General features: G+C 47.0%; 1 protein-coding gene across 1 annotated transcript; it reads left to right on the top strand.

The window, feature by feature from the left end:
• Positions 1–6,529: 6,529 nt before the first annotated feature.
• RASSF10 (Ras association domain family member 10) lies at positions 6,530–9,113 on the top strand. Its single transcript, XM_024757064.1, has one exon. It carries the CDS (start codon positions 6,687–6,689, stop codon positions 8,190–8,192), a length of 1,506 nt encoding a protein of 501 aa, XP_024612832.1. The 5' UTR covers positions 6,530–6,686; the 3' UTR covers positions 8,193–9,113.
• Positions 9,114–12,030: the final 2,917 nt, after the last annotated feature.

Raw genomic sequence — 12,030 nt, 5'->3', positions numbered from 1 at the left:
GACATGAGTCTTTTGTCAGATATATGCACTGTGAATAACCTCTCTCAGTCTGTGGTTTGCCTTTTCCTTTTCTTAACAGGCTTGTTTTTTATTGTTTATTTGTTTTTAATGACTAGGGGTCTTTAATTTTGATAAAGTCCAGTTTTTCTTTTGGGGTCATTTTTGTGTCTTTTCTAAGAAATCTTAGCCATGCTAAAGCTTGAATATATTTTTTCTTCTATTTTTTCTATGAATATGTTTCTTTAAGAAAAAGGTTTAATAGTATCGGCTTTTACATGTAAGTCCATGAATCATCTTGAATTAATTTTTGTGTTTGATTAGGAAAGTATTGGAATTTCTTTTTTTTCCCATTTGCTGAATAAAATTTTGTTTCTTCATTTAAAAAAACAGTAAAATAAATTCAATGAGTTAATCAGATATTTCCAAAATAAGTATCATTTCAACATGTAGTTGATAGAGCATATTACTAATGTTATTAAATTCTTTTGTGTGCTGAGTCTTTGACATCTGGTGTATATTTTATACTCATAGCACATCTCAATTCAGCTAACCATATTTCAGGTGCTCAATAACCACATATGTCTAGTGACTACTATACTGGACAGTGCAGCCCTTTACCCTCCCCCGCAGCCTGTTCTTCTTAACAAAAGTGTATCATAACTTCAATTGATCCTACCTACTGATGTAGATTAATCTTCCTAAAGCACAGTTCTGCTTGGATTAATTCCTGGAGCGGATGTTGTTGTGAGTGAAGACTTTTAGGAAGAGGTGACAGTTAAGCTGAAACTTGGAAGGTGGGTAGGAATTAGCCAGGGGGTCAGAGGGAAGACTGTGAACAAGGAGGTGGCTGGAGTGTACAGGCTGAGAGTGAAGCAGCCATCAGATCCTGAGGGGTATATAGGCTCTGCTGAGGGAGCTGGATTTGATTCTGAAGATAATAGGAAGTCATCACACATTTGTCAGTAGGGAATATGGGAGAAAGGCAAGCCAGGAGGAAACTAGTGTGGAGGAAAGTGTGTGATCCAGGTGAGAAATAATTAGGGCCTGAGCTAAGGCAATTCATTCATTCATTCATTCCACAAACACTCAATACCTACTGTGTGCTAGGCACTGGAGAGAAAGCAAAACAGTTTTGCTCTCATAGAACTTCATTACACTGTGGGATAAGAGGTAGATGATGCAGGGTGATCCTCAGGTTTCATATGTCATTTGGTGGATGGTGGGGCCATTCTCTGAGATAGAAGTTCAGGAGGCAGAACAGGTTTGGGAAGAAAGATAAGTTCAGCTTATCCTTTTGACAAATGTTTGGGGGTATTTTGGGGACACCTAAATGGAGCTATGTGGCAAGCAGTTGAATATGCATACTGGGAGATCAGGAGATCTGGAAGGGATGCCTAGATTTGGGAGCCATGGTGTATCGATAGTATTAAATCCCTGGCAGTGAGATAATCCTGGGAGGAAGTGTAGAAGCAGGAGTCACAAACTCAGCTGTCTACAGTGGTGAGGTGACTTGTGAATGTAGGTGAATTGGGTCATATAAGAGACAAAGAAAGTGTTGGGTTCATGGCCAACTGGAAAGGGTGTGCTCCATCTAAGACAGCCAGAATTGGCCTGTGGGCCTCCTGTTACAACAGACTTTTGGAACATCTCTGCCTCATCTCCCATTTTTTATAAAGATTCTTCTGGCAGGTAGTTAGCTATTCATAAAAATCCACTCCTTCTTTTGAGACATTCACTACATTTCCCAGCTTCCCTTGCCATTACAAGTGGCCATGTGGTTGGGTTCTACTCAGTGGGATGTGAGCAGAAGCAGTGTTTTCCATTTCCTGGCCAAGGTCTTGAAGAAAACGATATGCCCCTTCCTCCTCTCCTTTTCCTCTGGCTGGATGTAGACGACGAGGTCTAGGGGACTTTGGAGTCATGAGATGGAAGGAACCAGGATCCCTGTATCATTGTCTGGAATAAAGCCACCTACCAACCAGGATACCTGCTTTTGACTATTACATCAGAGAAAAATAAACCTTTGTTACGTTTGAACCATTATACACGTTTGGCTCTGTTTATTACTACAGTCTTGCCTAATCTAACAATTACATTTCTATTCAAACAAATACCAAACTAGTCCTGACTGTGAGCTCTGTAAGGGCAGGGACCATGCCTGTCTAATTCACTGCTGTAGCCGTAAAGCCTAGCCCAGGACACAGCTTGGAAAGGTACTCAAGATGTGTGGATAAAGCTAGCTATGTTTTATCGAGCATTTGTGATGTGATATGCCAGATACCATACTAAATTTTTTACATGTTGTACATTATTTCATGTTCATGACAATTCTCTAAGGAGGTTCTGTTATTCTTTTTTATTTCCAGATGAGGAAATTAAAGCTTAGAAAGCTTGCAGCTAGTACTCAAGTCTTGGCAGGGCAGCCCCAGAGCCTGCACTCTAAAACACTAGTACATGACCATGGGCATACCTACCTTAACATTTTAGCTCATGTCATTTCTCCCACCAACTCCTTCTCTCCATTTACTAAAGCCCTGCCTTCTTCAGTCTTCCCAGGACCCCTTAATCACTCTATCCTTTAATTGCTCCAGCAGGAATAACATATATAACATTCCTACAACAGGGATTTCATGTATCTATCTGCTGCCACTAAAAAGAAACTACAACCTTGAGGGTAGCACAATATCTTAGATAGTATTCATCTTAGTGTTCCTTACAGTGTTCCTTACAGTATTGAGTAAGACATAGAAAGTGCCTGCTATGTACCAGGCACTAGGCACTAGGGACCAAAATATAAATAAGATAGTCAATTCACTCTTGAAAAGCTCTTAAGTCTTGTGGACAAAGAGAGATGAAAAAAGTGCATCACAACACAAGGTAACATGTGCATCAAGAGAGGCAGAAGAGGAACAAGGAGTCAGTTCATCCTGGAGGAGGAAAGAATTCCCACAACACATGATGTTTGAGCTGAACTTCTGAAGGATGAGTAGGAGTTTTTCAGTTTAAGAGGGATCCTAGTTAGTGGGGAAAGCACTTATAAAAGCATGAATGCATCAAGATTCAGGTGCTGCTCTGAATGAGTGAGGTGTTGACTTGCTAGAATGTAGGATTCATTCATTCATCCATTTATTTATTCAGCAGATACCTAGTAAACCTAGAATATGCTAGGCATTGTGCCAAATGCAGAGGATTCAAAAGTGAGCAAAACAGATATGATCCCTGCCTTTGTGGAGCTTAAAATCTTCTAGGGATTGCAGCTGATAACAAAGCTCTAACAATCATGAGAGGGGAAGGAGGCAAGGATATCTAAGCATGTGAAGGAGGAGTTAGGGGAGTAGGCAGGGCTAGATTATGAGATTCCCAATACCATGCTAGAAAGATGGAAATACCCCTTGAATCCATTACCATGTCCTGCTTCTCCCACCTCCCTGACAGCTCTCAATTTTGTCCAGTCCTCTCACCACCACTATTCTCAGTGCAAGCCACCATCTCCTCCTTGGATGAATGTGACAGTCTTCATAAGGCAAGGGCCACCTTGGTTTTCATTCCCCACCGCCATCCATCATCCCCAATGCAAGCAGAGTGATTTTTCAAAATGAGAATGGTCACCTTAGGCTCTCTGGTAGACAGAAATTGAAGATGGCCCCATGATCTCCATCCCCCTGGTGTTACTCTGGTGATTATCTTACATTACACAGCAAAAGGGATTTTGCAGTTAAGGCAACTAATTAGTCAGCCTTTCTTTTTAAAAAAAAAAAAAAAATTATTTATTTTTTGGCTGCGTTGGGTCTTCGTTGCTGTGCATGGGCTTTCTCTAGTTGCAGCGAGCAGGGGCTACCCTTTGTTGTGGTGTGCAGGTTTCTTATTGTGGTGGCTTCTCTTTGTTGCGGAGCACAGGCTCCAGGCATGCGGGCTTCAGTAGTTGTGGCACGTGGGCTCGGTAGTGGCACACGGGCTCAGTAGTTGTGGCATGCAGGCTCAGTAGTTGTGGTGCATGGGCTTAGTTGCTCCACGGCATGTGGGATCTTCCCGGACCAGGGCTCGAACCCGTGTCCCCTGCATTGGCAGGTGGATTCTTAACCACTGTGCCACCAGGGAAGTCTCTAGCCAGCCTTTAAGACAGGGAAATTATCCAGGTGGCTCTACGTAATGAAACGAGCCCTTTAAAAGCAGAGTTTTCTCCAGCAGGTAGCAGAAGGGGAAGTCACAGAGACTTCAAGCCAATGAGGAGTCAAAGGATTTGACATGCTGTTGCTGACTTGGAGCTGAAGGGGGGTATTATATGGGAAGGACCTGAGGGAGGCTTCCAGGAGTTGAGAGTGACCTCCAGCCAACAGCCAGCAAGGAAACAAGGAGCTCACTCCTATAACTGCAGGGAACTGAATTCTGCCAACAGTCTGAGTGAGCTTGGAAATGGATTGTTTCCCAGAGCCTCCAGGTGAGAACTCAACCCAGCCAACATCTTGCCTTTAGCCTTGGGAGACCATGAGCAGAAGACCCAGCCATACCATGCTGGACTTCTGACCTGCAGACCTAATAACTGGGTCTTATTTTAAGCCACTAAATTTGTGGTAATTTGTTAACACAGCAATAGTAAACTAATATACCCCCTACTTCTAACCTTCCAATAAAACTTCCATTGTGGATTTACCAGTTCCAAGCATCTAATCCTCATAACAGTTCTATTAAGTAGTTTTTTAAAAAAAATTTATTGAAGTATAGTTGATGTACAATGTTGTGTTAATTTCTGCTTGATTTACAATGTTGTGTTAATTTCTTCTGTACAGCAAAGTGATTCAGTTATATACATATACTTTTTCATATTCTTTTCCATTATGATTTTTCACAGGATGTTGAATATAGTTCCTTGCTATACAGTAGGACCTTGCTGTTTATCCATCTCATATATAATAGTTTGCATCAGGCAGGTATTTTTATTGTCACCATTTCATAGATGAAGCTCGGAGAGATGAAATACTTTTCCTAAGGTTACAGAGCTAGTAGGTGACAGGGCTGGATTTTTACTAAGGCAGTCTGACCTCAGAATCCACAGTCCATGGCTTCTCATTGCCCTTAGGATAGGTCCAAATACCGACACATGGAATTAAAGCCCCTTCCAGATCTGGCTCCTGCTCACCCATCCAACCTCATTCTTAGACACTCCTCTCACTTAAACTCCCTGTAGCCCCAGTAACTGCCATGCCCTTTTGATTCCTTGACTTTGCACATGTGGTTCCTTCTGCCTGGCATGCTGCCTGCCTCCTCCCCTCTGTTTTTCTTTTGGCTGACTCAGATGATGCTTTCAGTCTTGCCTAAGATGACACTTCCCCGGGGGGCCTTCCTCGACTCTTCCAGGCTGGGTAGGACGCTACTCCAGCATTCCTCTGGCACCTCGTGCTCTCCTTTATCAGAGCACAGAAGACCCCGTGTTGGACACGTTTAGCACCTCTGTTGAATACCTGGAGCACAGTGGGTACGCAAATATTTATCAAGTGCATGAATGAATGAATAAAAGTACTTTATTCAGGAGGCAGTGAAGAGCCATCCAAGATCTTGAAGCAAATCAGTGACCTTATCAGGCCTGTGTTCCCAAGGACAAGCTGGGAGCAAGCCTTGCACACAAAGGACCATCCTCATCAGCGTCTGAGGATGAAAAAAGTTTATTTGCATTTTGGTCTTGGATTTCTTGAGCTGTGAAAGTTGGCCCTTACCTCCTCTTGACCACACCTAGATCCTGGGTAATGCCAGAAACTGTCGCGGTAATGACTAGGTTTCTCTTTATGAAGGTGGGATGTGGAAAAGAGCTTGGGCCCGGAACTCACACTAGAATCAGGAGTCCCCCTACCAAGAAGGCTATGCGAAGCCAAGGCGACGTGGGGAGCCACAGACGTGACGGTGCCGGGCACCGGGAGCAGCCTCTGAACGTCCCCTTCAAGTCTAGACCTTACTATATCTACACTTGTTCCCCGAGCACACTGCCCCGTCCTGTTCTCCTTCAATATGCAAATATTGCCTCCAGACAAGAAAGACTGAAGGCCTTCCGCATTATAGCAGGCTTTTACAGCTCCCATCTGGAGGTCAGGCAATGCGGTTGGAGTCTCCGGTGGCGCGGGGTGTTTCGGTTTTTCTGCGCCGCGGCACTTCTCAGACCGTGCGGCCTTGAAGGACCAGGAAACGTCTCTGGGGCGCCGGGAAAGGTGAGAAAGTCCAGCTAGCTCTAGGCGCAAGGAGCGGAGCTGACCCGCGCCTAGGCACGGATCCAGGCCCTGCAGCACGGAGGTCCCCGAGTCCCTCTCTCGAACCGACGCGCAGTAGAGTGCCCACGCGGGCAGCGCGGAAGAGGGGCGGGCCTGGGCTCCGTGCCTCCCGCGTTCCGGCCGTAGCTCCGGCGCTGGGGGCGGGAGGGGGAGGAGCCACGTGGGGAGGAGCGAAACCCGGAGGCCCCGGGAACCTTAGGCAGAGCCAGAGCGGCGGGAGCCCGAGCCCGCGCATGCTGCTCCGGGAGCGCGCCGTCCAGGCCGAGCACCGCCGCAGCTTGCCTTCTCTGCGCAGCTGGGAGAAGGGCCGGTGCTGACGAGGCGAGGATCCCGAGCTCCAATCCCTATTCAAGAGCTGCCGGGCTGCCCGCTGCCCCTGCCGCCCAAGTGGGGCTCGGCCCCTCCCGCCACCTGCGTCCCGGTTGAGCCATGGATCCTTCGGAGAAGACGATATCGGTGTGGATCTGCCAGGAGGAGAAACTGGTGTCCGGTCTCTCCCGTCGCACCACTTGCTCGGACGTAGTGCGGGTGCTCTTGGAGGATGGCTGCCAGCGGCGACGCCGGCAGAGGCGAGGCCGGCGGCGGGGCATAGCTGGCGACCCGCCAGGCCCAGGGGAGCTGCCGGAACCCCTGGACGAGGACGAGGACGACGACGACGACGAAGCGCTGCCCCAGGGCATGTTGTGCGGGCCCCCCCAGTGCTATTGCATTGTGGAGAAGTGGCGGGGCTTTGAGCGCATCCTGCCCAACAAGACGCGCATCTTGCGCCTCTGGGACGCCTGGGGCGACGAGCGAGAGAACGTACGTTTCGTGCTGGTGCGTAGCGAGGCGTCGCTGCCCAACGCGGGACCCCGCAGTGCCGAGGCGCGCGTTGTGCTCAGTCGCGAGCGCACCTGCTCCGCCCGGGGCGTCCCGGCGCGGCCCAGCCTGGCCCTGACCCAGGAGAAGCAGCGACGGGTGGTGCGGAAGGCCTTCCGCAAGCTGGCCAAGCTCAACCGGCGGCGCCAGCAGCAGCCGTCGTCGCCTTGCTCGTCCACGTCGTCGTCCACAGCCTCGTCCTGCTCGTCGTCGCCGCGGGCCGCCGAGAGCGCGTCGGTGGAGCGCATGGAGACTCTGGTGCATTTGGTGCTCTCCCAGGACCACACCATCCGTCAGCAGGTGCAGCGGCTCCGGGAGCTGGACCGAGAGATTGACCGCTACGAGGCCAAGGTGCATCTGGACCGCATGCGGCGGCACGGAGTGAACTACGTGCAGGACACCTACTTGGTGGGCGCAGGCATCGAGCTCGACGGGCGCGGCCCGGGAGAGGAGCCGGCGGCGGCGACGGCGGCGCCGGCCCTGGACGGCGAGGCTCAGGCAGTCGAGCTGGAGGAGCTGGCCCAGCGCTGCGACGACCTGCTGCGGTTGCAGGAGCAGCGGGCCCAACAGGAGGAGTTGCTCGAACGCCTCTCAGCCGAAATCCAGGAGGAACTGAACCAGAGATGGATGCGGAGGCGCCAGGAGGAGCTCGCAGCACGGGAGGAGCCCCCGGAGGCTGATGGCGGCCTCGACGGTGAGCTGCTGCTGGAGCGGGAGCGGGTCAGGACGCAGCTCAGCACCAGCCTCTACATCGGGCTCCGGCTCAACACGGACCTTGAGGCCGTCAAGTCGGACTTAGATTACAGCCAGCAGCAGTGGGACAGCAAGGAGCGCGAGCTACAGGGCCTTCTCCAGACTTTGCACTCGTTGGAGCTGACGGTAGCTCCCGATGGGACTCCAGTCTCGAGCGGTCCCTCGCAGGAACCCCGGCCTAAGGCCTGCGCAGAGGTGTGGGTGGACCAGGCCCGCGGACTGGCCAAGAGCTGTCCTGGTAACGACGAAGACTCCGATACCGGTCTGAGCTCTATGCACAGCCAGGACTCGGACTCGGTGCCTGTGTGCGAATCCCTTGTGTAGGAGCAGAGCGGGGAGAGGGAGACGGCCGATTCTCCCTTCTTTGTAGGAAGCACCGGCTTGACCGGCTCAGGGACTTGAAACCAGGCGGGGAGTGGGCCCGGACCTTCTGCCGGGCAGCAGCGCTCTGACTGGGCGGGAGAGGGCAGGGGACGCCTGCTCGGCAGCGGCGCTCCTCTGGCCTTGGAGTGAATGTGGAGGATGATAACCAGACGAGGAAGCAGGGTCTCCATTACAAGCTCTTTCAGGGAAAGAAAGGAGGGAGGAAGTGAGAACCCCCTTATGTTGGAAAAACAAATGCTCCAGGAAGTTGACGTGGTCCGAGCCCATTTTCAAAAAAAAAAACAACAACAACAAAAAGAGTATTATGGAGATTTCACCAATCTTTTGTATGGGAAGGACTGATGGCAGCTAGAACTTTAGTTTGTGGTATAAAGTACTTTTTAAAGAAACACTTGGATGAAAAGGAAATTCCTTGAATGTTAATTGTGACTGTGAACATGTTAAAACTAGCCAAAGAGGACGCACTGGTGTTGGTCTCAGCCTTACTCACACCTTTGATAAAACCCATAGGCACCAAAATCCTGGCTGTTTACATTTATGCAGATTTGGGAATTACCCATCTGCTAAACGCTTTGCCTTTTATTTTCTTTCAAAGACTAACTCTGTTTCCTCCTAGCAAATACAGTATATGTTAAAATGGGGTCCTTTTCCCAAAATCACCTTTTATTATTATAAAAGCCAAACCTAATCCTTGGAGATACAGAATCGTGGTAGACATAACCCCTGGTTAAAATTTAATCTAGGCCCTTTGAGATTTGCTCCTGCAAAGGTATGTGTGTTGTCCTTTTATTCTTATTGCCACTTCATTCCCTTCAGACACTGTTATTTCAGAAAAAATAAAAGGGAAGTTGCAGAATTCAAGTACAACTACATTTGCTGTTTAATGAGCACTCTGGTTGAAAGGTAAGCCTTGAAAGCAAAGATCTTTGTTAGTATTCAGCTTTTTAACTAAGCTACGTGTAAAACCAACCATGACCTCAACAGATTTTACCAAACAAACCCAAGTCTAACTTCAGTATCTTTGGTCAGAGATTAATTAGTTACTTGTCCAAACCTAAATTGAGATAGTGTAAATATCAAGGTTTACTAGATAAGACCTGAAAAGAAAACATAAAACAATCTAATAGTACACCTTAGGTGAAGAATTTGGTTAACAACGGCATGTAGCCATAAAAGCATATAAAGGCATATAAAATTGAGCTAAAGATTCGACTTGAATTACTCTTGTCTGGCTCACACCTTTGCAGACACCACAGCGTGCAAGTGCAGTGCTTCTCTCTTAATAGCTAGTGACACAGCCCTGTGGGAACTCAGTGTAATTGTTCCAGTTATTTCAATGAAAACTTATCAGTTGTAGCTAGTTGTTGCCCTGTGGAAGGAGCCTGCTGGCAGTGTTCCCTCCAGAGCTCAGAACTTCTGAGGAATGTGGGATCTAATCTGTCCTGAGGAGGTATTAACAATAGGGTGTGTGTGCGGTGCCAGCCTGGTATCAACCTAACTGTGCGGGGGCCGGCTCCAGTTTCAACACTACATGGGAAGATAACTTAAGAGGTCTTGCTTTTATAGAGAAATTTCTTTTCTTGGAGAGATTCACTGCTTGTTGCCAAGAGGGGCCTGCCCACCAGACCTCCTCAGACCCTTTGAGCTCTCTGCTTTTTAGACACCCACCCTCCACCACTGCCATGCAATTATTATAACGTGTAGATATTTTCAGATTTTCGAGTGAAATGGGAATTAAAAGGCCATTTTCTTAACTGATGTTTTCCAAAGACATTAGCTGGCATAATTATGGTTTTTTCGTTTCGTCTGATGCAGAAAACGTCTATGCGTTTGGTCTGGAGCATGATTAAAATGAGGAAGGGACCAAAGGAAACCCACTGTCCCAAGACAGTCATTTGAATCCATAAACACAAAGCCTAATGATAGCTTTCTTTTGGAGGCAGAGGTAAAATCCTCATTAGAGTGTGACAAACGCTGCTTGTCTGAATGGTTTATGCTGGCAATAGGCTGACCTGGTGGTTTTAAAGTTATTGTGCTTCCCTCGCTCCGCACCTACGGTGGTAGGGGAGGTGGCTTTTGGACGTTTATTAACTCAAAAGAAAACACAAAAGTTGGCAGAACAGGACTGCCTGGCAGAAAGGGGCCATTTTCCTTTTCACTATTATTATTTTAAACTTTGACGGGCTGCTGATGTCAGCAAATATGCCTGAAGCCTGTAAAGCAAATAAGCCACATCACAGGGAGAAAGCCTGTGGGATTTTCTGATGCCCTCTTTCGAGAACCTTCCTGTCCTGACCACCTGAACATGCTTTCCCAGTCAGCTCTTCAGGCAGTCAAGGAGGTTTTGTTCATAACAAAGGGTGGTCCAGTCTGCCCATTTTTTTCTTTTATCCAAATCAATTATATCCCCCAAAGGCACTTTCTGTGTGGGTAGGAGAAAGGAGAAGGTGGGGGGGGGGGGGAGACAATAGTTCCTTTTACTAAGAACTTCTGCAAGCCTGAGGAAGGTGAAATATGGGGATAAAAAGTGCCTAACAAATCCTAGATATCCTTAGCATTTCATTCACTTTAAAAATAATCATCATGGCACTAAGAATGAGAAGGAATGCATAACAGTGAATGCACCAGCACCAGGATTTCAGTGTGCCTGGGAAAACCACCTCCTGTCCTGTTCTCCAAGCCTAACAGAAACGCTGAGGAGAAACCAGCAAGCTTGTGCAGGAGAATATGAGACGGAGTAGGCTCCTTACCAACCAGTCCCATCCTTTTGTGGAACTGATAGAATTTATTGTGTCTTTGATCTTTATGATCCCATTCTCGGCCGTCTCCCAAACCAAAAAGATTGTATCTGGCATCTCTGTTTACTTCCTTATAAAACATGATTGGTGATGATGATGATGATGATAATGATGATTTGCTAATTAGAAAAGTTATATTCTGTGGTCTTCATGGTGGTCCTGAAAATAACATAAGGAAGAAGGAAAAGTCAATCAAAATCTCATCACCATAACCTTATCACTGTCAAAATTTGGTATATTTCCTTGCAGACCTTTTGAATTGTGAAGTTTTCATATTTTGCTGCTTTTTAAAAATATATATATAATTTTAATGAGAAGCCTATATGCTTTTAGGCTCAGGTTTTGACATATTCCTTGTAAACGGCCCCATCCATCTGTTGGATGCACTATAGTGCATATAACTATTCTCATGTTATTAGGTTGTTCCCAATATTTTTTTTTACTATTATAAAACAACACTGTGATAAGCTTCTTTGTGTACATATCTGTTTCCCTAATTAGACACTCCTCCCCAACAATAAGTTCCCAGAAAGAATTCCCAGGTCAAAGAGTACAACATTTAAAGGCTTGATACTTAATTACCAAATTGCTTTACAAAAGATTTGGTCTAATTACAATCTGCCACGCATAACAGTGCCTATTTCACCACACCTTGACTTTCATTTGATATTATATTTTGTTAAGAAGGTATTTTAACCAAAATTAATTAATTAATTCATTGGGGCCCCAGGAATCCAGGGCTGGCAACCACTGACTTAAAATATCCTTACAACCTGAAGGGCAAATCATCCGACCAGAGTGTTAAGAGGACATGGTGCTTTCTCTTCCTCCCACTTCTTTATCTTCCCCGAACTCTTGTTATTAATAGCAGTCTTGTCTAATATCAGAGCTGAACAATGATCCATCTGAGCAGAAGAGCCAAAAACTCTACATGAGTGAGATTAAGGAGATTAACGAATAGAATCAGATTTATAAAAAGA

The sequence above is a fragment of the Neophocaena asiaeorientalis genome, unplaced genomic scaffold (genome assembly GCF_003031525.2).
Source record: "Neophocaena asiaeorientalis asiaeorientalis breed wild unplaced genomic scaffold, Neophocaena_asiaeorientalis_V1.1 scaffold504, whole genome shotgun sequence".
NCBI classification, from domain to species: Eukaryota; Metazoa; Chordata; class Mammalia; order Artiodactyla; family Phocoenidae; genus Neophocaena; species Neophocaena asiaeorientalis.
The sequence above is the reverse complement of the archived record's forward strand: the minus strand, read 5'-3'. Positions and strand labels throughout refer to the sequence as shown.

Excerpts from the sequence above, each read along its gene's own strand:
- RASSF10 (XM_024757064.1), top strand. The coding sequence starts at position 6,687 with ATGGATCCTTCGGAGAAGACGATATCGGTGTGGATCTGCCAGGAGGAG.